This window comes from Seriola dumerili, unplaced genomic scaffold (genome assembly GCF_002260705.1).
Source record: "Seriola dumerili isolate Sdu_G_001 unplaced genomic scaffold, Sdu_1.0 BDQW01000011.1, whole genome shotgun sequence".
NCBI classification, from domain to species: domain Eukaryota; kingdom Metazoa; phylum Chordata; class Actinopteri; order Carangiformes; family Carangidae; genus Seriola; species Seriola dumerili.
This window is the reverse complement of record NW_019174266.1, coordinates 5,622,202-5,648,937: the sequence shown is the minus strand read 5'-3', so window position 1 is coordinate 5,648,937 and position 26,736 is coordinate 5,622,202. Positions and strand designations below refer to the sequence as shown.

Genomic DNA, 26,736 nt, shown 5'->3' with positions numbered 1-26,736 from the left:
TTATTTAGTGCCATCATCACGATATATTTCCAATATGTCCAATACTTTGGTTTATGAATGACAAAATTCCTGTAAAACTAATGACATTCCCATCAGCCTCAGTTGTACTTTGTGTTTTGGGCTAATTAGCAAATGTTATCATGCTAATATGCTAAAATAAAGTAGCTAACATTGTATAAACATATACCTGCTAAAAATCAGCAATCATTTTTTGCATTATGGCATGCCTTGTATGTATTTAGTTCAAAGCACTGCTATGACTAAGTCATGTGTTCATGTCACTTCACTTCTCTATGTTTTCTATCTTAAGGAAAACTTGAGGTACCCATTGGAAATACAGGAGACAGGAGACATAATTATTTGGAAAGTACAAATCCATATACATTGCATACACATTAGTGCTGACGTGTTTTGCTCTAAACTAGCAGGTGAATAAAGACGTGGGTTTTTTCCAATGGAATGGAATCATTATTACGTAGCTGCAGTCGGTAATAATTGTGTTTACTTCCTTGTAGATGAATAAATTATTATAGCAAGATTTGACAGTGGCACAGAATTCAACATGACAGAATGAGCTCAGTACCAAGTGGCACTCGGCCCAGTGCCAAGTGACGGATTTAGCTCAGCCACAACCCTGTCTGTAGCTTGATGTTTGTTCATACTAAAGTAAATTTAATCTTGACCTTTCTTTTCTTCTGTCTCTTCGTCTGAACCAACATTTCAAGTTCTTGTTGTCACTGCTTTGCCTCGGGCCTCTTTTTTAACACCGTTTAACACATGCAATCCGTTTATACAACATACAGAATCAACTGCCTCAATTTATGCCAGATACACACACCAAGTAGTAGCCGGCATGTGCCAATATGGGAAACAAATGCGATAAAACCACTGCTTTTCTGGAAGGTTAACAAACCCACCTGTGTGGGGGATTTTACATTTAAACTACAATTACCATTTGTGCCAAATTTGAAGAAATTCCTTCAAGGTGTTACTGAGATACATAACGTTCATTCATCGGCAGACAACCCTAAAACACAATTTAAGATTTATTCTGATTTAATCTCCAATAGCTGTGAGCCATCCACTACTTGACGTCCTCTGGCAGGCTGGATCTGTTTCTCTCTTGTGGCCGTTTGGCTTTAAAGCAGAGTCTTAGCAGGGTGTCATAGAGGCAGTTTGTAAATGAAGAAGAACTAAGAATGTAAGGGTTTTTTTCAGCCACTTACAGCAGCAGGACTGTGGGAGAGCTGCTTTTATATCACTGCTTGCAGAGGCAGCTCTGGCAATATTTTCCAGCTGAGATATACAGTACGGTACTGTCCAATCATCCAATATAACACCCTATCTTTACTTAAATCCCTCCTCATTTAGCACTAATGCGCACTAAACATTTAATAGATAGTTTATAACACGTTATAATATAGTTGTAAGATGATATAAGGACATTTTAGATGTTTATTAATGTAGGTAATTACAACCACATACGTATAACTTTCAATATACTATGAGGACATTTTAAATGATTACAACTGTATGTTACTATATTGTCATTCAATATCTGTTTAAACACTAGCTTACACTTATGGGTGCCCACAGGATGAGTTATAGGTTTTGGCAAGTAGTGTACATCTAAGTGTTGCCCTGTAAGATAGGATGTTATTTCATTTGGATTATGTGGCACATTCTCACATCACTGAAAGCAATAAAAAGGGAAGGCAGTTCTACCAGTTTTCAATAGCTGGTATTGTATTCAATTAAAGAACAAAGGAGAGCTGTAGTGTTCCTGGTAACCTGTATATATAGAAGGTGGTGAAACCAGTTGTACCCCATGCTTTGTACTATCAGTAAATGAGGTAGATTTAAAAAAAAAAAATTCCTTTATTTCCTTGTAGCAGAATACTTAAGATACACCACTCGTGTTGAGCACCACTCAGCAAGATGGCTTCTCTCACACTGCTGCTGCTGCATCTGTTGCTTCTGGCCTCAGCTGCATCTGCATGGGCCACGTATCCTTACTACAGATATTATGGAGGATCAGTGACTTTCACCCCAAAAGGAACCAAGTCACACGGGACTTACGAGGTAAGATGAAACTTTGGGTTTCAAGAGAGTCTCAGGTTTGATAATGTCCATCCTCCAAATCTGATAATGTCAGTGGTGGAGAGGGATTCTTTTACAGTGTCTTAATCAGACTGATGTCTTTGCAGGTGGAACTTCGCAACAAGCAAGCCACGTACTTCTGCTACCAGAACAGCTACACTTGTTACTATGGTAACTGTGGGTCTCAGACCCAGAGCACCAGCGCAGGAATTGCAAAGAATTCCTATGGTCTCAACTGGTGCCAGAACGAGGTGGTGACAAAAAGAAAACTCAACAGTAACCGACCCTTTGCGATTAGGTGAAATATTATTTCTAAGAAAGAATCTACCTTGATTTACATCAGTGCATTTTGTAGACAGAAGTGAGCATAACAACAGAAGAAAAGAAGCATAGATGCACAATAAATGTTTAGATCTATAATCAAAACATCACATCTGATTTCTTTGCTGGTTTGTTTTGCTGGCTGATGTACTTATTTAAAACGGGTTTATAGATGAAGTCCTATACTGCTCACATTGGGGTAAATTCCCTGCTCAGAAAGCTAGTTTATACATCTACTTTACACTTCCACTCCACTACATTACTTTTTATTCTACTATATTTATTTGACTGTTAGTTACTTGTTACTTTTCAAATTAAGATTTTACATTGAAAAAAACATAAGCAATTCATTATTAAAGATTAAACCAGTGGTTTCCAACTTTTTGGAAAAACAAACAAGTGTCTAATTGTGGCTAGTTGTCCAAATCAGATGTTTATGGGCTGTTAGCAGTGCCACCAGAGAGACATTTCCCCTCTTAACTTAATCACATAATCAATTGACGATCCAACATTTCACATAACACAGCAAGGATGAGATACAATGTAACAAATAAATAAATAAAATAACAACAAATACATTTTTCTTCAAACAGATACCCCACTTACTACAACACTCAATATGGTCAAGGATACTGGATAGCAAACACCAGAAGCTCACGGGCGGGTTGGAGCATGATGGCACATGTGGACCTGGGAACCCGATCTGATACCGGTGAATCGAACAGATCTCCCGTCACTACCATGCTGCCCATTCTCAGGTAATGACCATGCATCCCTGTGTTGCTTACAATGCACTGTTTTTCATCTGACCAGTAAATAATTAGACGAGAATAATAAAACACATTCGTAACACATGAAACACATGTTTGTCTTTCTATACCTGTGAGATCATAATGCAATTTATAACCCTTTACCCTGACCTTAACCATCTCAACTTAAAAAAGTAACCCCAACCTTAATCCTAACCAAAACCCAACTCTAACTCACATGTTACAGAGTTCCCCAGAACTGTCCACGAAAATTCAACATGACGGTGTTTGACCCTGACGGTGACCAGGTCAGATGCAGAGTACCAACAAGTTCAAACACATACGAGTGTGGGCTGTGTGGTCTGACCAACGGTTTCTCTTTAGATCAGGTAAGAATTTAGAATCATCCAAACTCCAGTGTTCACTTGTTAATATGTTCAATATGTTCATTTGTTTAATTTTATGTCAAAAGTAGGCTGATTTGTTAGCTCAGTGTTTCTGCGACTTACTAACACCTGTCAGGGTGAACATGTCAGAACCATCAACAGCATCAGAGAGAGAGAGACAGAGAGGACGCATATGTTCACATGTACACGGGTATTTATTAGGATAGGGGCTTTCCTCCGTTCTAACAAAAATCTGTCCACATGAAAATGCAAAACCATGCCGTGGAGAGCATGTCAAACCAACAGGTGGTAATATGGCACTAACTGTAAAAGTCATGTTGGCCAATGAGAAGCCTGAAAAAGGTTATTATCGGTTCTGGTAGGGTAACAACAATAATGTCACAAGCCCGAAAAGTTTCCGAAAATCTTCACCCTGGCTGGAGTTTTGCAAAAGATCAATTTTCAGTGACCTAAAATGACGCTTGCATGTGGACAAAGGCCAAGATGCATAGAAAAAGTTTTATTTTCATCAAAATCAGTGTAAATGTGGACAGGGCATGAAATTCAGGTTTATTTGGATACCATGTAAATGTACTCTCCACTTCATGAGAGATTTGGAGATAGTCACACCTTATCCAGTGAATGATGAATGATGAATATCAGCAACAGATGGAGGATGTGTTTTTGTAGTTACAGTCACTTTTTTTTGTGTGTTGAAAGATGGATGATCAGGTCTTGTCAGACAAGATTTTTGAGGCCCACTAGGTGACACTGTGCAGCCTGGTACTGGTTCATGAATTTAAATAATGTTTTCCTTAATTGCCATGATGGTTATGACAATACTTACTGGCTAATTATCAATCATAAAACAAGTCTACACAGTGTCAGCAATCAGACCATAATGATATTGTCTGACAAGCAAGAATGGTACTGTAACAATTCAGATTTTACATAACATTACAAAACATAGTTATTTCCCTGCCGCTGTAATTATAATAGTTTTATAATAACAATGAAATGAGAATTGATCTAACGGATCCTTATTAGCTTCCTTTCTTGAGTTAGATGAGCGGATTGATGCCAGATTGATGCCATCCCATGTCTTTTCATTAAGTACAGGGTGATAGCCAGTTACATTGTTAAAGCTGTTGTAGTATTTAATGACAGAAGCATCTTTCTATTTTCCATTCATTAGAATTCTTGCTCCTTAACATACTCCTACACAACTAGAGCTGGATATCATCCAATTGAGCTCGTGGTCGAGGACTTTCCCAACAAACACATTACGTTGTACTACTCTGATGGATCCTCCACATCTAAGCGACCCCTTTCAGGAGGACGGGGTAAACGTCAACTCCCTCAATCATTCACCACTGCTACAACAACCACAACTGCTCCAACCACAACTGCTCCAACAACCACAACTGCAACAACCACAACTGCAACAACTGCAACAACCACAACTGCTAGAACCACAACTGCTACAACAACTGCTCCAACAACCACAACTGCTACAACAACCACAATTGCTACAACTACAACTGCTCCAACAACCACAACTGCTACAACAACTGCTATAACCACAACTACTCCAACAACCACAACTGCTCCAACAACCACAACTGCTACAACAACTATTCCAACAACCACAACTGCTACAACAACTGCTACAACTGCTCCAACAACCACAACTGCTACAACAACTGCTCCAACAACAACAACAACTGCAACAACTGCTACAACCACAACTACTCCAACAACCACAACTGCTCCAACAACCACAACTGCTACAACAACTGCTCCAACAACAACAACTGCTACAACAACTGCTCCAACAACCACAACTGCTCCAACAACCACAACTGCTACAACAACTGCTCCAACAACCACAACTGCTCCAACAACCACAACTGCTGCTCCAACAACAACCACGTATCATCAATCATCGATTGCTCCTTTAAGCAAACTTCCACTGCAGTTTTCTGTTTTTGGTATGTGATAAATTATCATAATGATCTAATCTATGACGCTGATTTAAACATTAACATTTTAGCAATTTCTGAAAGTCTGTCTCTCCTCTCATCTGATCTTCAGTGGACGCCCACCATGCCCCTTCATGCCTTGATGGTGATTACTTTCCCACTTTCTTGTCACCAACTCCGAGCAATGGAGTAAATCTTCCTGCTTTTGTCAACCAGACTCTCCAAATCAAAGTCAGATCCTCAGCACAATACAGCACGTAAGGAAATTTAACATTAACATTATAGTATTGTTTTTGCATCAATGTGTTTTGTAATTTTTAATGTATTTAACAAAGATTAATTTGTCACAAAACATCCATAGCACATTCATGACATCTAGAGTGTCACGACTAATTATTAGACGTTGCAGATGAGTGAGCGAGCGAACATCAGATGTCCTAACCTCTATGATTTTTAAAATGACCTGTAGCTAGATGCTAGTTGTAAGAACTGGGAGTAACAGACAGTTAATCACAAATATCACTCTTTATTACAGCCTATTAATGAGCCTACAGGAAATAGAGTTCACCTGCTGTTGTCAGGAAGAGATGTTTAGGAATAATATTCCCCTTTGCAAAGTTAAAAAAACATTGTTTCTCTTGTAGGATTCATGACCTGATTATCTCTGGACCAAAGGGGATTTCAAAGCACAGAATCTCCACAGAACAGTATATCATAAAATGGACACCAACTGAAAATGAACTGAATGATCATTTTCCTATTTGCTTTGTTTCTGAAGCAAGAGACATGTGAGTTTTAAATAAACTAATATAACTGAGATCAATGTGTTGCAAGCTAAATGAGTAAAAAATATACTTAAAAACTTTAAACACAAGATTAAAATCTGATTTCTATTGTGTTTCTTCCCTGGACAAATTGTTGAAACTATTTTAACTCCAATCTCTCCTTTGCAATATTCCAGACACAACCGAGTCTATCAATCAGAGCTACGCTGTGTGATTGCTGATGTTGCACATTATGGTTAGTTGACTACATTTCATCTCTCAGGATATAAATATTTAAAGAATATGGGGTGGGAATATGTTGAATAAGTTTGATTTACATTAACCGTGTTTACTGAAAATATTTCCCAGGTGTTGAACTTGTACAAGCCAGCTTTCCAATTGAAGTTTTTTGGCTTAAATAAAGAAAATCTCTATTTGACCATTGCAACAGAAGCAAGATTAAGCATTAAGTTTAAAGCTTCTACATCTACCCCGACCACATCGTCACAATAACTAATAAATGTTACCTATCTTATTTAGAGACCACTGTGACATGCAATGAAACAACAATAACGGTAGAAGTGGAGAAGTCCGATCTCATCAGACGCAATGAGGACAACTTGCATCTGAACGACTTCACAAATCCTGCCTGCAACCTGACAAGACACTCCAACTCAACCCACCTGGTGGCTGTCGTGTCACTGAACACCTGTGGGACCAGAGTAGAGGTACAGCACACAAAACAACGTGGTAGTTCCAGACCTTTTGATCACTGCCCACATCTTTTTTTCTACAGTTCAATATAAATTGTTGCTGGTATCCCATAGAAAAGTAAAATCCAAGAAGCGATCTCATAGGCATCTCTTTCATTTCTCCTAGACACAAATGGGCCATTTTTAATTATAATTATTAACTCCTGAGCATGAGACCATCAGATCAGAGAAAGAGCTCAAAGGAAACTCAGCTATGACTCCTAGGATCTCATGATTCTTCTGATATATGCCACAGTTTTCTCATAGTGACCTAAAAAGGGAACAACTGCGTATTACTCACCTGTGTCTTACTCTGATCAAAACAAGAGCTCTCTAAATTATCTTAAATAAGTGTAATTTAAGTCTCCTGAACATATGACTCATAGGATCTCACGATTCTTCTCAAACATGTCTCAGTTCTGTGTTAGTGACCTACACAGTGCCAAAGTCAAACTTTGAGATACTTGCACTTGAGCATTTTCATTTTCTTTTGTTAGCAATAGCTAACACTGTTGTGACAACTGACAATTGAAAATGATGTGACGAGGCATAGATACAAATCAAACCTACCACAAAGAAACTGGCATGTCAACATTGTTCTCTGGTGGCAACATTGATGAGAGCACCAATTTGAACCAATGGCTTTTTAGGTGTAGCAATAGATTTTTGTACTTTAGATATCAGCTTCTCCACACTTAGTGGCTTACAAAAAGTCAAATTTTTACTTACATTGGCAACAATATTGTCTCCTTTGCAAGTGACTCCATTTATGTCTCCTTCACTTTCAGGAGGATAACGATAACATCATCTTCAAGAACGAGATCACCTCTGCTGACCCAACTCAAATCATTTCCAGGCAACATGATGTTGAGATCGCCTTTTCATGTGCCTATCCGAAGCGGACCAACCTGACTCTGGGATACAAGCACAAAAACCCATACGCCTTCTCAGAGAGAGGCTTTGGTGCTTTCACCTTCCAGTTTGAATTCTTCCAGAGCCAGCGGTTCAGAAATCAAATTGATGCCGGGACCTACCCAGTGGAAGTGTATCTCAAACAGATGATATTCATGCAGATCGAAGCAACCACATCCATCCCCAACACAGAGCTGTTTGTGGAGTCCTGCAGGGCAACTCCCTATGACAACCCAAACTCTCGCATCAGTTACACCATCATCGAAAATGGGTAAGTGTACACAAGTTAATTTTGATTTTTCCTTTGACCAACCTGCACCTGATCGCTAATTCTGGCTGTGCATGGGGAGTTCTGTTCTTCATGTTGTATCTGTGCACACATTTGTATTAGGAATGCAACTTTTTTTTGTGCTAGTGGGTTATTAGGTGAAATTATTCTTTTCTTGTTTTAAACCAATGTGTCTGCATTGTCTCAGGTGTGTGAAGGACAAAACAGTGCAGGTTTACCCTAGCTCCAAATCTCAGTTCAGATTTGGAATGGAGGCTTTTGAATTCATTGGTGCTCATGACGAGGTAAGGTTACCTTAAAACACAAATGTATTTTATTAAAATCTAACATCAAAGCTTCAGTACTTTACACTGCCTGAAAATGAAAAAAAAAATCAGTAATAACATGACGGTAATTTTTTTTTTTTTTTCTAATGTACGAATAACCTTTTATGTCTTTATCTTCATGTGTCTGCAGGTGTACATCACCTGTTCGGTCATCCTGTGTGAGGCTGGCATGCCTGACACCAGGTGCTCTATGGGATGCATCAGATCCAACTCTGGGACAAATCGTGGCAAAAGAGAAGCTGTGGCTCAGACTAGCAGGCACTCCATTTCCCAGGGACCTTTGCACCTGGCTAAAACCTCTGACAGTCAAGGTGAGTGTGAACATACATACTCAGTTGCCAGTTCGTTAGGTACAGGTAGAGCTAATGCAGCACTCTAATCTCATATTTAGTCATTAAGACATACTGATCAGTAGAGTTGACAACCATTCACGCCGGCCACTCATTTAAATATATATTATTATACATCATTTAATTGTACCTGAAGTTTATTTCGTTTTTTTTTTTCTTTTTCAGCATCTGGCCTGAGCCTGAATCTGGGCATGAACCTGGTCCTCATTGCTGGCTGCCTCCTGGTATGTGGAGTGGTGGTCTACCGATCAAGGAGATCCAAAGCTAAATACCAACTCCTGCCGACCTCTGACACAGACTGAAGATGGTATTGGTAGTTTGAGTCATTGTCCAGACTGCGAAGAGTTGCTTTTGTGTACATTTTCCCATGTAAGTATAACATGGGAAAATTTTATATTTTGGGAAGGAATGAGTCCTAAAACTCAGAAATTAGTCCAGTTGCCTCGTCCTGAAGTTTGTGGGTATTTTAAATGGGTTTTTGGTTTCAGTCACTGAAATAAAAATCTGTGGTGTCACTATGACATAAAATAAATCAGTAAAGTTTCTATGTCTCAACTAACAAGTGGCTAAATGAGACTACAGAGGTTGTCTGGGACTTTATGAGTCATCACATCCTGGTTATGTTTATACTCAGGTTTTTACATACTATTACTAACTTTGTAGGAGGCTTTTGTGGAAGAGGTCAGAGCTAAATCAAACTACAAGTCAAGTGGCAGTGGTGACATTGAAGTCATGTGGCCATGGTGTAGTTCCTTCACAGTCTAACATTAGCTTTTTCTTTGTATAAACTCATTAATGAAGTATGATCCAAATTCCACAGAATATTCTCTGCTCTTATTATATTATTACTATTATTACTATTACTATATAATATTATATTATACTTATTTATACAAAGTTTGTTCTTAACATATTGTGCTTCACTATCTGCCTACAACATTCTTTTTAGTGAAATTATGACCTAAAGTGCCATATACCTATTTTTATAAATATTCATTCATATTCATTTATATGTATTATGAAAATTAACGTGAACAGCAATGAATAAAATGTGAAGAATAAAATTTTATTTTCTATGCCCTTGTCTTGTCTGGATCATTCAGAGCCCAGTAATATAATTAACTCCGCCCATCTGTGACGGGTTACTCACTCTTTAAAGACCTCCCAAGTGTTAACATGTCCATATGGTGTTTTTTATATAATAAAAGATATATTATAAGTGAAATAAGCAGTCAACACTATGACTGAGTATTTCCACCTTGGAACTGCAGTGAACCAATGACAATCTCATATAAACCCTTCAGTACAGAGAGCAAGAGTTTGCATTAGCACAACCATTAACAATATGTCAGCCACAGCCAGTCACAAGCTAACTAACATAAACATATAACTTTGCTTATCGTTCTGATAACGTCTTCTAGTCGCCAATTCTGGTGCACAACAAACTCGCTCAACAATTCCTGAATAAAGTGTAAAAGACAGGCTTAATGACTGACTGAGCAGGAATCATAAACAGGCAAACAAAAACATTCAAAACACACCCTACTTATACCAAAGACAAAACACACATTCCCAGCAAGCAGACAGGTGTCACGGAGTTCACGCTTCAGTGAATCACAAAGATACTATTTATTTTTTGTTCAGTGAAGCTATTTGATATTCATGTTTTTGTTTGTTCACAATCACACAGTGTGGCTTGAGTTATAGAAATGGGACACACTTTCATTGTTGCTATTGCACAGCAGCTACAATCAACTGAGCACACTTTCTGAAGCCCTTGACATATCACTGTTGTTTCATTTAAAAAAATTAGAAAATGACAAAAACCAAAATATGTGTAAGAGCGTATATATTTTTATTTTTCCAGCAAACACATATATCATAAGTGAGTTAGGTATTCTCCATTCATCCAAAGCAATTGAAGGGTTTTCACATATAATGATTATGACTGGATAGGACTACACATAACAATCAAGATACTTGTTTTAGATCTTACTGTAGTACATATTAGTAGAAGCAGTTATAAAGATAATTGGGATCCCACACCTATAATCACATCACCCAGCAGCTGCATAACTAGTTGATCATCCTATCATTTAATATAAAAGTTTCTCTCCAAAGTTTTCCAGTTGCACAGACATATTTCACCTGACCCCAGTATTTCCACAGCTTATACAAGTATAGATGTGGGCATTTCTAAGGATGTTGATATAAAATTAATTCATTAAAATGTGCATATGAGGAGATACATGAACACCCAAAACCTCTCGAAAAAAAAAAATCAAACTGAGGGTTTGGAATTCTTCAAACGCTGCTGTCTTAACTTTCAAATGTAGGCAAAGGTTGGTATTTGACCTTTGACATTTTGACTTTGTACATGGCCAATCCACAGACCATGCCAAGAGCTGCGAGAAGACACCCAGCAATGAATACCAGGTTCAGATTCAGGTTGGTCACTGGAGAAGAGAGAAACACAATTTGAATTCAGTCTTGTCCAAAGTCTAATTGGGACTCAAACAAGGCAGGTGTGCTGTTAAGAAAACGCTCTGTGTTTTCATACCTGTGGCTGCGGGGGACTCTGCCGATCTCCTTAGGCGCAAGGGGCCCTGGGAAACAAAGTGATTTGCAGTTTGGACGACAGCCTCTCTCTTTCGGTGGTGATGGTGTTGACCACTTGGCCATGTGGAGTTGATGCATCCTTGCGAGCACCTGGTGTTGGGGACTCCTGCTTCACACATCAGGACTGAACAGCTGATGTATACCTGAATACAAGAAGACACGCTGCCATTATATCAGAAATATCTCAGGAGACATTTACTCTCACCTGCTTAAATCTAATTCTATGATCTGCTGCTCACCTGATCGTGCAGTCCAATGAACTTGAAAGCCTCCATGCTGAACCTGAACTGTTTGTTGTGGGCGGGGGAATAGATCTCAACAGTTGGGTCCACTTTACACCTAGTCAAAGCAAGAAAAAAAAAAGATAAGAACATTGCCTCTGCACTCTATTCCACTACAGGGACAGAGGTAAAAGGAGCATAGGTGATGCCAAAGATGAGGTTGCCTAAATCAAGACTTTCAAATTAGGACATATTGGATAGCTTTTAAGATAAGGGGAGATAATTATCAAAAAGAGAGACGGAGCTTATCCCAGCTAATACTGGGTGAGAGATGGAGCACACTCGGGTCACCAGTCTATCACAGGGCTGACATAACAGACAGGCAACCATTCACACTCTCATTCACACCTACAGGAGATTTAGTTACAAACAAAAGCCCCAACAACAAATCCTTACAAACACTTTGTGGTTTCCTTTGTTGGCACTTGAGAAAGTTTTCGTACCCATTTTCAATGATGGAGTAGGTTGGATGGTAGGTGGGGTTATCATATGGTGCAGCTCTGCAGGAGTCCACAAACAGTTCAGTGTTGTTGACTGAAGAGGTGGCCTCTAACTGCATGTAAATCTTGCTCCCGATGTCATACTCCAGAGGGTATGAATTTGGATCAATCATAGTTTGGTACTGGTTGTCAGGGTAGAACTCAAAGTCGTAGGTGAACGTGCCAAAGCCTCTCTCCCACACTGTGACATTCTCTCTGTGTGCTGTGAAGCTCAGTGTCACATTTCCTCGTTTGGGGTACTCGCAGTAGAACTGCACCTCCAGCAGGTGCTTCCTGGTGATCAGGTCTCTGCTGTTGTCGACCGTGGTGATTTCATTCTTGAAAATGAGGTTATCATCATCTTCCTGCAAAATAAAAAGTTATGCATTCAGTCCTCATGCAGTGAGTGAAAACAAAAAAGCAACACCAATAACGTGATGAAACAAACGACTCCTTCGTTACCTCGATCTGAGTTCCACAAGCGTTGAGGGGGACGACAGCAATGACGTGGGTACTGTTGGAGTGTGTCTGGAGGCTGCAGGCAGTGTTGGTGGGATCACTGAGCCGCAGATGATCCTCGTGGAGTCCATCGAATGACGATTTGTCAACATGTACCGTCATTGATGACTCACTGCAGACCACGTGGGCTTTAACTGGAACGAGATATGGAAAAAAAACACATGAATCATGACATTTTTTAGAAATATTTTTTGACAAAATCTGCATTAAGCAATATTTTTATTTATTTATTTATTTTTACTTTAGTAGTGTCTATATCAAAACATAATGAATATTATAATATGTGTTATTAATTATATATATTCAATTTTATATTAATATATGTTTTATGGTAATGTTGCTATTTGTCTGCAGTTGTTTATTGCCAGGATAACCATGGCAACATCAGTCTGAGTACTTACTCAGTACTTCAGGCCTGTGTTTAAATCTGATGGTATATCAGGTCTGTGTCTGTCTTTTTGCCCTCTAATGGTCAAAAATTTCTTTATGCAGCTTTAAGTTGCGTTCACAACAAAAGGAAAGAACATTCATTCAAAGAACAATGTTGCACACAGTCATGGTTCTGAATCTTGTTTGGTAGCATGGTTTACTCAAACACACCAAATTAGAAAAGAACAGGTCTTGCAGCTTTAAGAGTTCTCCAATCTACACTGGCCATACGGCTGTGCAGTAGTTAGGAGGTGATGTAGTTGGTGAACATTTACACCATTACAGTTAAAGTTACACTACCAAATGTTGACAATGATGTAGCCCTGTGACTCACCTTGCTCCCTCCTGACCTCCACCAGAACACACCTCATCTCGGACTGATAGATGCCAGACCTGGTGATAACAGATTTTAAGATAAATTTTGAAGATGCAGATGCCACCAGCCTTTAAATCTAACTTTTGATACACATTTGCTTCTTTTCTGAATGATCGAGAATTATTTTAAATCTTGGCAGCTTAACAAGTTCCTTATTTTTTCATCCTTCAGCTGCACCTCTGAACATCAAAGTAGTGGACTCTGCCTCGTTGCTCAGAGGTGAATTTTGTAAAACATCAAACACAGAGAAATGACACTTACTGTGAAGTTTGGGTGGAGAAGTGATGGTGATGGTGATTTTGTGTGGTTTGACCAGCGGTTGCTGCAGACCTGCAAAAATATGATTAAAAAAAAAAAAAGTTCAGTTATGGTTTCTCTCACACACACTGATTTGTCATAGAAGAAATGAACCCAAGGCTCACCCCGTCACTGATTCAACAGCAAAGCAGATTGGGAAATGATCTCCAAGGTCATCTAGGATAGGCGTCCACCTAATGGCAAACTCATCATGTGTATTCCTGTGCTTGCTGATGTTCATTGGCCCACTGATGATGATATCATGTAATCTGTGTGAAAACAAAAGAAACCAGATATTTCCTTGTTATCACGGATCTAATCTTACCTGCTGATATGATGACAATGTTTTGTTGCCACAGGGCCTCACTGATTACATTGGTTCTCACTCACGTTGCATATGCAGCTTGTGCTTTGACTCTGATCTCCACTTCTTTGTTGACCTCTGCGCGGATACGTGCTCCATTTTCAGGTGTTGGCTGCACAAACTTCGGCAAGTAGAGTCCATCTTGACATGAGGGAGCAGGTGGGTCCACTGGAGTTGAAAAAAAGATCAATTGAAATCCCAAAGTAAAACAAATATTCAAGAGCTAGTAAACTGCCACTGTGCCACTGTCTATGGATCAAAACTTTAAAGCTTTTGCACTCTGGCCTCATACTGTGATGTCACTAAGTGTTTACACCAGGTATCTCCAAATATAATAATCTAAATCTTTTCAGATAATCAAATGTTTTCCTCCATGTGTAGAGAAAACCTTCCTATGATTTAGGCTTAATAATCCTTTTTTAAACTGCTTTTACAGGACATTCATAGTGGATAAGCAAAAATTATTTAACTGAATAAATACAATGTTAAAGATCTTAGAACTTTTTCAAAATTAGGTTTTTGGTCAAGCTTTTCTGCGTACTTGGATTCTTGATTTCAGTATTTGTTTGTGCATGCATAAAATCTTACTTACCAAGTAAAGAGAACTGCAAAGGTAGTTTACTGAGAGGAGCAGACGTGGCATGCAGCTGACTTGTAGTAGTGTATGGTGTTGTGGTTCTGGGTGTGGTTGTAGTTGTGGGTGCAGTTGTGGTTGTACTGTGCCGCCACCACGACCATGAGGTTGTGGTATATGGTGTGGTTGTAGAGGTCCACCACCACCAGGGGGTTGTGGTTGATGGTGCGGTGGTGGTTGGATATGTGCTTGTACTGTGCCACCACCACCATGGGGCTGTGGTTGATGGTGCGGTTGATGGTGCGGTGGGGGTTGGATATGTGGTTGTACTGTGCCACCACCACCATGGGGCTGTGGTTGATGGTGCGGTTGATGGTGCGGTGGGGGTTGGATATGTGGTTGTACTGTGCCACCACCACCATGGGGCAGTGGTTGATGGTGCGGTTGATGGTGCGGTTGATGGTGCGGTGGTGGTTGGATATGTGGTTGTACTGTGCCACCACCACCATGGGGCAGTGGTTGATGGTGCGGTGGTGGTTGGATATGTGGTTGTACTGTGCCACCACCACCATGGGGCAGTGGTTGATGGTGCGGTTGATGGTGCGGTTGATGGTGCGGTGGTGGTTGGATATGTGGTTGTACTGTGCCACCACCACCATGGGGCTGCGGTTGTTGTAGATGGGATTAATAGTTGTCTCTTTCTCCTCCTTGGCAGTGGACTCCTGGCGGATCGGGATCCATCCGTGTAGGCAAGAGTGATGTGGCCTTGTGGGTAGTCCTCCACCACCAACTCAAATCCAAAAACTCTTGCATTGGCACTGGTGTTGTGGTAGTGTAATGTACAAGAGTCCTAAAAACATGAACATTTAGTAGTTGAGAGGCATAGCATCAATCCATTAATATGCAATGTATCAGTAAAAAGATTTTTCAACTGACCTGATCTAAGTGGAAGCCTGATGGCTGGTTGCACGAGCTGCACTCTGTACCCATGGCATTTCCATATCGGCATCGAACTCGGTCACCATCAGGATCAGCGGACATCAAGTTGTATGTCCGTGGGCAGTTCTGAGGAACTCTTGAATAGACACATTAACATGAGTTAGAAAAAATGTTGCGCCTGGATAGCAGGAGGATATTCTCAAATTCTATAGTTTCCTTAAAAAAATAGTTAAAGGTTAGTAGTTTCATGATAACTCCAGGAGACTTACCGGAGGAAAGGTAGAATGGCGATGTCTGGTGATCTGTTTGGTTGTCTGGTGTCAGATCTCGTTCCCAAATCCACATGAGTCAGTAGCCTCCAGTTACTATTCCCATAGCGCGTTGGGATCCAACAACAGCTAGCTGCCCTGATATGTGGAAACAACACTTGAAATACTGCAGATATAGATGTGAGTAACTGAACAAATTTGACTTAATAAATAAAACAATATTTAAATGATTTATAGCCCACCTCTCTTGAAAAGGTTTTTCACTCCAGAGTTTTTTCGTAACGACTGTTTCAGTTTCACACCACTGCCTGTTATATTGTGGCGCATTGGTGCTCTGGTCAAGCACTCCGCTCTGACTTCTGATGTTCTGGCCACAGTTGCCGTTGAAACATTGCCATGAGTGGGAGAACCGACACCCATCAAAAGTGTCCCTGTTGCGAATGTCGACCTGTGGAAGAAGCTCAAATTAAGCAATTGTGTGTGTTGGCTGTATTCTATAAACCTAGCAGTTATATCACTCTATAATACTATCCATTTTAAGAAGACGTTTATCTGTTCCGATAACCATAACACTTTTCTAATATAAACAACACAAGCAACACATGTAGCTGAAGGTCATATTTTAGTCAAAATCATAAACAGGTTTTTAAAATCACAAATTACAGACAGAAGGTCATCCAATTCCAACATAAGCAACCAAGATATCCACCTCCTGCTACATTGTCACATACCCTAATCCTAACTAAAATTCTTCTTTTTTCCATGAACAGGCAAATGTTAGTTAAAGAAAGGTACTAAAGACACTATACAACATTAAATAATTTCATGTGAACTCAAGTTTACTTTAACAAACTATTTAACTAACTATTTTGTCTTGATTATGACAAATAAGCATTTTGGAGGAAAAATGCAAAACACAATAGCACAATTAAAACTTTCAGTCGACACCTTGCATACAGTTGACAGCAAGTATGAAAACAGGAATCTAAAGCAAAACTATTTTGGACCTTTTTGAAGATTTAATTCTTAAAGCAAGAGATAAAGAAATTTGGATGCACTGTTGCTGTACATGTCATGCTAAAAAACAATAAAACCATGAAAGGCATCTGTTGTGGACACTGTGGACCAAGAAAAGATAAATTAATTAGTTTTGTTTTTTGTTTTTTTTTTACCCCCGATGTGCCTTGATGATGTCTTGAAATGCAAAATAATAATAATAATTCAGGATACATTTTGTGCAGCCTTTCAAGATAAAAAGACAATAAAAAAATAAAATAGACTGAGGAAATAGAAAAAAATGAAATTGAAATTTGCTGAATTTAAAATTGTATTCTATTAGAATAACAAGAATGATGCCCATACAAGACAGATTCACACATTATCTATAGAGAATGCTGAATAACATTATCATCTCTCACCCTATGGGATCCATCAGGGTTTCTTCCTTTGTAGGAGAAGGTCACGGTTCCCCCATAGTGATGCGATGCAGACACCAGTGAGACCAGGAGCAGTTGAAGCAGGGGCACCAGTGTGAAAGCCATGATGCCAAGGACTGTCTCCAGATTCTCGGCAGTTTGCATCCACCTGCGGCATCTTTTATATACACCCACAGATCTGCTGGAGAAGTTGGACGAGGTCCTGCTAAGTTCAATGGCATGCAGAGAACAATAAAAACAAAAAAAAATATGTTTGAGAACAATAGGTTTATGCAAGACGACGAAAACTGGTTTTCAGTGAACAATAACATTTTGTTCTGGAAACACCTTGCCTGAATTCCTTCAAACTGAAACTGAAATCAATATATAGTATAGTTTTATAGTTTATAGTAATTGCTGGTGACAAAGATATTGTGTTCTCATTTTGAATGTTTGGAAAAATGAAATCCAAGCACAATCATTGTATGGTATATAATATTAGCAGTTTTATTGTAAAATGAATTGTTCAAACTGACTGCACTGTGAGAGGTAAGTAAATACATTTTGTGGCAGAAAATTTGGAACGCTGATAAATGATTCACAGCCTCTTCCTCAAATGTGAATCTAAAGTGAACAAATCATTAAAAATTTTTCAAGTACCTGTGACCACTACATCAGTCTAATAACAAACCATCCTCTGAAGCAGGAAGGTGTGCAATCACGCAGAGATACTTTGTGTTTGTTTATGTTTTTCTCTTGGCAGCGTCACGCAGGCTACATGCAGGCAACATTGTGTGAATGAAAATAAGCGTGATCGCTTATTTATTTATTTTTATTAATTTTTTTTGCACACAATAGTTAATAGCAGACACAATAGTTTGAAACCAGAAAAGAGAAAGAAAAACAAACAGACGTGATAGAAAGGTCAGGAAGCCACAGGCATATACAGTGGATCTCCATTGACGTAGTCAGTGAGCCTTTTGTTAAAGTGAAGGTTGCAGCTCATTATATTTTGTAAGGCTGAACCCAACCACCCCGTGGAGGAAACTTATGATAGTCATTTGTATCTGCAGTCTCATTCTTTCAGTCATGACCTAAAGCTCATGATCACAGGTGAGGGTCGGAGAGAAGATTGTCTGGTAAATTGAGAGCTTTGCCTTCCGGTTCAGCTCCCTCTTCACCACAATGATCCAATACGATGCCTGCTTTACTGCCTACGCCGCACTGATCTGCCTGTTAATCTCCTGCTGCATCCTACCCTCACTCGGGGGAGAAACTCCATCCCAACCCAAAGAGAGCAAGCCACCATTTTCAGTGCACTCAACTGTAAACCACCCCGGTGCATGCTGAAGGTCCCGGACTGATGAGGCCAACAGCACCACATTATCTGCAAATAGCAAGGACAGAATTCTGAGGCCCCCAAACCGGACACACTCCAACCAGCACCCACCAGCTGCATCTTGAAATCCTGTCTATGAAAATCACAAACAGGATTTTAGTGAATTAAACCTTTATGATGCTTTATTCTTGCATGTAATAACTACATCAGTCAAATGGTATTCATAACACGCCTTCTCTTGCTGTAACCAGTTTATCTACATTATTGTATACAGAACAATGCTGCTGAGTAAATAAGGCGAGGTATTATGATTCTGTTTCTGAAGTTTGGAATTAAAGCAGCAGCACTGTGTATATTTAACAGCTTCAAAACCATTTTGATGGCACACTAACTTGTACACTCTGTCCCCAAACGCCTCTTCTTGCACTATGAGCATGACTTGAATGTGTACGATTTGCCGGAACTACGTCAAATGCCGCCAACTATGGGTCTTCAGCTGGCTATAAGAAGAAGCTAGCTGGGTATAGTCACAGTACAGACATCATGGCAGAGTTGAAGAGATTAGCTCCTATTGTCGGCATTGTTGCACACTGCTGCTGTGGGTTAGGATGTTTTTGGTGAATCAGATTGGCTGAATGCTAACTTGACATGTGTGGACAGCATGATTGCTGGTTTGTACTGGGATGAGGACTTTGTGTTTGTTGCCTGAGTGATCAATAGTCTTTGTTTTCTGCTGGTATTTTGCACCACCTTCTTTGTTTTTCTTTGGAAATTAATTAATTAAAGGGATTTGCAGTCCAGTACTTCATTCAAATTTTAAATGGAAGGTTTCAGGTAACATGCATGTGTATATCCACTTTTAGTCAGTGTAAGGTTTATCAACCCAGATCTACAAGGAAGTAAATGCACACAGTCTAAAAGGCTTAAGCTGTGATCAAGTGTCTTTTCACATGAAATGAAAGTAAAGAGAAACCTGAAAACATTTATTTATCTTGATATAGAGCAAGTAGGGTGAGGCCAGGTCACAGTACAGTTCACCTGAATATCTAAGTGACATTTTCAAAGAGAAATTGAAAGTATTATGTACTGATAATACAAAAAGGAGGGAGTATGAGGGGGAAAGGAGAAGCAGGAGCCACAGTTGTTATTATACGTGGAAAATGCTAGTTACTATCTGACATTAAACTCTTTCCTGAAAAAGACCTGTATTAGTTTCATCTTGTGAGTGTGGAGCATGACAAAAGAATGGTTTTAATCAAATCTTTATATTTTAAACTTTTGATTCAGACGTTTGTAGTAATTCAGGACAGCTTTGGTATCTTATATATTTGCCATTTACTATGAGGTTGAAGTGATGACTTTGAAGGTGACATGGAGTTTTCTTGTATAAGTTCATATCAATTTTGCTGTTAGATGTGTTCTTTGCTAAGCTTAATAAACATAAAGGTCAGTATGAACATTACCAAAAGCAGATGCTTCTGTATCATCAAAACACCAAATGAGGGAATATATTTAGGAAAAATTGTTCATCCCGCCTGTGCAGTTCAACAGTTCGACTGACAGTACATCCCTACCAAAACAGTAATATTTGTAAATGCATCTTTCTCTCTCCATTTCAGTCCTCCATTCAGAGTAAAGTAAAAAATTAATTTTCTTGCAGTTTTTAATAAACTGTTTCCAGACTGTATAAATCTTAAAATGACAGCTTGGTGTGTCAGTGTGCACTGGGCCTTTACGAATCGATGATGTAAGCTGCCCAGTGAGGGCTGGGGGCTATTGTGGCAGTTAACTTAAGAAGTCGAGAACAGTGCAGTTGTAAAACTTTACGCCATATCACCTGTAGGTGACACTACAACACCATGACACACTTTGTCATGAGTCTGACTTACTTTAAAGTCATTCATACTAGTGCACAGACCTAATATATTGTATCAACCCAATCATCCATCAATGCATTCATCCATCCATTACCTGCACTGCAGGATTTAAATATTTTCCATATTATGGCAACTATGTCCCAGTTAACATGATCATATATCACTGTGTATTTTGTTGCAAAACCAGATCCAGATTCATATTCCTAAATATTTCCCATAATAAAGCTTCACTAATCAGGATGTATTTTTGTACAATAACTAAAAAAGGGTTCCCATGTGTCCTGGGAAACCTGGAAAACCGTTCCAGCTACCAGTCACAGAAAACACATGGAAAATGAGAGAAAAAGTAAAATGTCATGGAAAATAAGGTGTTGTCGCAGAAAATAATTTCACCATTCTCCTATTCTTGGGTAAAATTATTTTCAGGATCATGTTGACGTTCAAATAGTAGGCTAGTTTATAAAATACAGTATTTTGAATAGGCTGGCTGTTAGAAAACGTTTGCCTTCAGGGCTTTCTGCCGGGGAGCCTTGCTGGCAGAAAGATTTCTGGCTTCAATTTTTAATCATTCAGTGCAGGAGAATATCTTGTTCCTTTTTTACTTCACACTACATTTCAGTTTCTTTCATTACTGCTGCCCTCTAGGGCTGAAGGAGAACTCTGCTGCAGTATAATTTGTGTATTCAAAATCGGAAACAAGTGAAAGTATGTGAGTATAAGATTGGCTGTTATCATGTGACTGCATTTGTCATGCAAGTTCATAATTTTAAAGCCTGTTCTCATTGTCTTCTATTTTGTGAATTATTTTTAATTAATTAATCAGTTAGTTGTATACCTTGTAAATTGTCAGAAAATAGTATAAAGTACCCATCACAATTTTCCAAAACTTGGAGTTGGTTGTGGAGAGGAGTATCCGTCCATCCGTCCATCCGTCCATCCGTCCATCCATCCATCCATCGCACTGGCCACAATAACACAGAATACCGATCAGTCCTCCCACTGACAGGTGGCGCTGTTTAGCAGCTACTTCCCTGCCATCGCATCCGGTGTGAGGGAACATCAAACTGAAAGTGCCGGAGCTCCCTCCCTGGACCAAAGCAAGCTAACTTAGACCGTTCACCTAAGGTAATGAATCACTACTTTACTATTTACTACAGCATTGTTTTATTTCGCCATGATTATGACTTGTAACTCAATTCTGTGGCGCTCCAGCCAGAAGACTTTCTTTATTATGGAACTAGTTAATCAACATGCTAGCGTATTAGCATGCTCGGATATTGCAGATTCATTCTCTTTAGCAGCAGTTAGCTAGCTGTCATACACCGAGATACAGAGAAGCGTGAAACTAATTGTGTCGAAACTATTCATTGAGACTAGATTCACGGTTTGTTCTCGTATTAATTTAGGAAGGAGATATGTATTTATTTATCTAGGAAACCAGAACTACGTTAGCTCACTGTGGTTTCTGGATTCTTAAAGGTAACTTAAACTTGCCATATGAGCGACGGATTCTCCTCTTTTTTGTGTCTTCACAAATAGAGTAAAGGTTTCAAAAATCTGAAGATGTGTTTCAAAGAGTCTTTAGCTTCTCTGGGATAATCCCATCCAGATTTGACAAGGTTTAACTGTAGTGGTTTTTTATTTAAACCTGGTCTGATGTGGTTCAGATGTGAAAAAAGTAGTGATATCTCCCCTTCGCAAAATGTACTTAACGTATCAAATGTAGAAGTACTTATGCACTAAATGCTCCTTGAAACAGGTATTATTAAAATGGCTTTATCTTACTGATTAAACTGAAGCAATACTGAAGCAACAATGCATAATATGCTTTTAGTTTTGTAGCTGCTCGATGTGGAGCTATTTTAAGGACCATACAGACAGGTAGTTTACCGGTTTCCAACCTAAGAACCGGGCTCCTCTATAGGATATTAAGATAACTTTGGCAGTCAGGAGATGATAAAGTTGGTAGGACAAAATAAAAAGTTGTGGTGAATATCTGTTATTAATATTTGGCTCTGAAATGTTGTGGACTCGAAAAATGGATATACTCAAGGAAAGTACAAATACTTGAGTAAATGTACTGTTGCATTTCCCCAGTGGTTTCTGCTGGTTGCCTCATCTTTATAACAACTGTTTTATATTTTGCAGGATAGTTCCAGTTACGTGAAAAATGGTAGGTAGCTGTTATACTCTGCACAAATCTCACTTAACTTTACAAAGCAGGCAAGATTTTGTTTTTCATATGTCTTGTTTCTGTCAGTCATTATCTGTTGTTTCTCTGCTATTTAGTCTCGCAGATATGATTCCCGGACCACCATATTTTCTCCTGAAGGCAAGTGTTTGTTTTATTCTTTAAACAATTGATAATCAAATGTTAAGAGAGAGGTTAAAATACAGGATGCCACCAGAGGATCTGTGAAATTGAGGATATTAAATTCAGACCGTTTGGGGTACTAATTAGTTTAATTAGTTGGCTGAGGCCAAGAAGAAGGGCTAGAAGTTCCATTCAGTAGGTCCAATTTCTAGCTTTTAGCCATATTTCAGAGCATGTCATTACTTAGTTATTTATTTATTTTGGTCAATATAAACTTTGCGACTGTAATTTACAGGCCGCCTGTATCAGGTGGAGTACGCCATGGAAGCAATCGGTCACGCTGGAACATGTCTGGGGATTCTAGCCAACGATGGAGTGCTGTTAGCAGCAGAGAGACGCAACATCCACAAGCTGCTTGATGAGGTTTTCTTCTCTGAGAAAATCTACAAGCTCAATGAGTGAGTGAACTGAGCTAAAGAGGGTCTCTTTTGCACCCACTACTTAGAAAAATAAACACATCAGTTATTCTAACATTATATACCGATATCTTGTGTATGCTTAACCCTTTCAGAGACATGGCATGCAGTGTTGCTGGGATTACATCAGACGCCAATGTACTGACAAATGAACTGCGGCTAATTGCACAGAGGTAAGCTTCAGAGGAAAACCTGCCAACCATTAAAGTTTTAGGGTTGTCCCATGTACCTCTTTGGATATTCCGGGATTTGCTTCTAAATATTGGATCCATGCAAGTTTAATAACAAATGATTTTGTTCCATTTTAAATATTTTAATGTTCAGTGGAAAAGTGTCCAACTTTTACTAAACAATTTAACAGGTTTTGGAACAGGAGAGCCTGAATATGCAAACCCATAAATACAAGAATAAGATTGTTTAAATTAAGAAAAAATCCAATCCAATATATTATGACTGAGTAAGAACCTGCCAAATGAAGATATGAATTCTCAGGTGTTATCACTTTCTCTATAGCCATTTATCACCTTCACCACCAACTGTTGACAAGTTTAAATTTTTCTGCAGATATTTATTGCAGTACCAGGAGCCAATACCCTGCGAGCAGTTGGTGACAGCCCTGTGTGACATCAAGCAAGCCTACACACAGTTTGGAGGTAAGATGCGAAGTATTCTCTTTATGTAGTTTATTTGCTCTTAAACTTTAATGTTGCTGAAGGATTCTAGCAGGTGAATTATACATGACCTTTGTCATTCTTGACATTCACAGTCTGCATGTTTACAGATGTCTACCAAAATGTCACATTGGTACACAAGTGGCCAGAGTATCGACGGAGTATTTTCATTGTTGCGTAAAAAAACAGATGGATTTTGGCATTCAGTAACAGCTGTGTGGTTTGTCTGAAAAGGAAAAAGGCCATTTGGTGTTTCTCTGCTGTACATGGGTTGGGACAAACACTACGGTTTCCAGCTGTACCAGAGTGACCCCAGCGGCAACTATGGAGGCTGGAAGGCAACCTGCATTGGCAATAACAGTGCTGTAAGTCTGAAATTAATTAGATAATGAGAATCAGGGAGATGATCTCAACAGATACACCAGATAGTGTCTTGCAGTTGTTGGGGTATCATTCAGAATATGAACAATGTTGTATAGAAGTAATTGTAGTAGTTCTGAATATGAATAGCATAATGCTAAAATTGGGCATTAAAAATGTATATTTAAAAATTTGTTGGTAGTATAAAATGCTAAGTTGTCAAAGCAACTTTGAGTGACAAATAAGTTGAAGAAATAAGTTTGTGCATCACACCAAAGTTGAGTTCAGCTACACTGTTCTTCTGTGTTGTGTTTGATGAGTTGACTTCTTGGCCTCAGGCTGCAGTGTCCATGTTGAAGCAGGACTACAAAGAGGGAGAGATGACTCTCTCCTCTGCTCTGGCTTTGGCCGTCAAAGTCCTCAACAAAACAATGGATGTCAGCAAGCTCTCAGCAGAGAAAGGTGAGATTCAATAATAGTACTCTCTTGGAGTTTAGATTTTAGAAATGATGCTACTGATACGCAGTGTGTTAATGCAGGACATATCTTTACAGTAGTTATAATTTAGGTCAGACATCAACACCAAATGACAAATTCTAAACCAAGTTCCTAAGGGTTGTCAGCTCTTTGTTCTTGCATGCTGAAAGTAATGTACATCTGATAAACAAGGTGGCTATTTGCCTAAATAAGTAATTTAATCACAATCCTCAAGATTTGTCTACTGCCTTGTTGCCAAAGTTCTCTTAAGTGCAATATAATAACACAATGCTGTATCACATTTACTGTTTCAGTGGAGATCGCCACCCTGACACGGGAAGACGGGAAAACAAAAATCAAAGTGCTTAAACAGAAAGAAGTAGAGGAACTCATCAAGCGGCACGAGGCTGAAGAGGCCAAGGCTGAAAAGGACAAAAAAGAGAAGGAGCAAAAGGAGAAGGACAAATAAGCAAATCATATTTTCTTTTTCCTTCGTATCACCAAATCCTGTATTGTTTTGTCTTTTACATTAAAAGTGTGGAAACTGATAGAAGTGTTATTGTCTCTCTTTTAAAGACCTATCTTCATCTATATAAATGGTGTAGACAAAACACTACATTTCATATAATTTGACAGCATCATAAACTACAGCCTCCAAAAGGAAAGTTTCTTTACTGATCCTACGTGTTTCGTATTAGCTAGAAGCAGGCACTGATGTTTTAGCTTCAGGTGGTCTTAAAGCATGCCAAAGGAAAACTGCTGCCTGCCTTTTCTTTTGGCCATGTACAGTATATTCTACGTATGCTTGCAATAGAGTGAAGGTTTTTCGCCACATGATGGAGCTCTGAGGCCTGAGAATGCACCTGAACGGTGGTGTGCTACCTAAATCTAATATCTTAAAAGCAAGGCCTGTTTTTTTTTTTTTTTTTTAATGGAATAATTTTGCTCAATGCATTTATAGTTAAATTGAGATGAATTTCACATTCACCTCCAGTTTTGTTAGAATCAAGTGATTATGATAATGTACTTCAAATTATAACACTGTAAGTAATCTGATTGTGATTCTTACAGCAAAGCAAGTTCAAATAATGACATCTATTATAAACAACAAGGTGAGTAATTATTGCAACTTAATGTCTTTGAATCCAGTAAGACAGTATTTGTTGTGCAGCTGAAAATTAACCACATTTTTTAGGAAAAAGGGAAACAGAAATACAGCTGTTTAATCATTGAGTTCTGGAATAAATGAGTTTCCCAGAAAGTCTCTGATCAGAATAAACCAGTTTATGTAACATTGAGACTGTTAATAAGCAGCTTCTTGTATTGACAGACTTAGTCAACATGACATTCTACCGTCTGCCATCTCTGCTGGAGTCTCCTTTGAGTGTTACTTGTTCTCCTTACCACTTGATGGCGATAGAGTTCCCTGAAGACATTTCTTGAGGTTGTATGTCCTTCTGTTATGTGTTTGGAAAAATGTGCTTTTAAGTATCTTTCTGCAATAACATAATTGATCCATAATTACTGTGATCAGCTACCTCAATGAATTATGAAAAACAAATTATATTTTGGTTTATGGCCAGTAGTTGTGTGGGATCCAATCAGTGAAGAAGAAATACTGAATACCGCAGCTGATCAGTGCAGACTCACTGATGTGCAGACCTAATGTAATGACAAAGACATAACAACATTTTTAACATCAATTTTGCACATTCAAACAGCCAGTTATT

General features: G+C 38.9%; 3 protein-coding genes across 3 annotated transcripts; 2 read left to right on the top strand and 1 right to left on the bottom strand.

The window, feature by feature from the left end:
• The first annotated feature begins 1,938 nt into the window (after positions 1 to 1,938).
• On the top strand, positions 1,939 to 9,949 carry LOC111223147. Its single transcript, XM_022747177.1, has 14 exons — positions 1,939 to 2,082; positions 2,208 to 2,398; positions 3,015 to 3,179; positions 3,418 to 3,478; positions 3,555 to 3,559; positions 5,435 to 5,547; positions 5,651 to 5,795; positions 6,183 to 6,326; positions 6,500 to 6,558; positions 6,843 to 7,030; positions 7,843 to 8,237; positions 8,443 to 8,539; positions 8,712 to 8,892; positions 9,097 to 9,949. Exons 1-14 carry the CDS (start codon positions 1,939 to 1,941, stop codon positions 9,231 to 9,233), a joined length of 2,025 nt encoding a protein of 674 aa, XP_022602898.1. The 3' UTR covers positions 9,234 to 9,949.
• Positions 9,950 to 10,779: 830 nt separating this feature from the next.
• LOC111224147 lies at positions 10,780 to 17,632 on the bottom strand. The gene is made up of 15 exons (XM_022748573.1): positions 17,496 to 17,632; positions 16,320 to 16,525; positions 16,078 to 16,215; positions 15,806 to 15,944; positions 15,439 to 15,719; positions 14,888 to 15,375; positions 14,322 to 14,463; positions 14,057 to 14,200; positions 13,896 to 13,964; positions 13,593 to 13,651; positions 12,773 to 12,963; positions 12,275 to 12,675; positions 11,790 to 11,889; positions 11,492 to 11,693; positions 10,780 to 11,387 (listed from the first exon to the last, which is right to left on the bottom strand). The coding sequence occupies exons 1-15, from the start codon at positions 17,616 to 17,618 to the stop codon at positions 11,251 to 11,253; spliced, it is 2,820 nt and encodes a 939-aa protein (XP_022604294.1). The 5' UTR covers positions 17,619 to 17,632; the 3' UTR covers positions 10,780 to 11,250.
• A 4,114-nt stretch (positions 17,633 to 21,746) lies between these two features.
• LOC111223831 (proteasome subunit alpha type-4) lies at positions 21,747 to 25,554 on the top strand. Its single transcript, XM_022748119.1, has 9 exons — positions 21,747 to 21,833; positions 22,857 to 22,881; positions 22,998 to 23,040; positions 23,318 to 23,480; positions 23,594 to 23,671; positions 24,063 to 24,151; positions 24,404 to 24,534; positions 24,868 to 24,991; positions 25,321 to 25,554. The coding sequence occupies exons 2-9, from the start codon at positions 22,879 to 22,881 to the stop codon at positions 25,473 to 25,475; spliced, it is 786 nt and encodes a 261-aa protein (XP_022603840.1). The 5' UTR covers positions 21,747 to 21,833; positions 22,857 to 22,878; the 3' UTR covers positions 25,476 to 25,554.
• Positions 25,555 to 26,736: the final 1,182 nt, after the last annotated feature.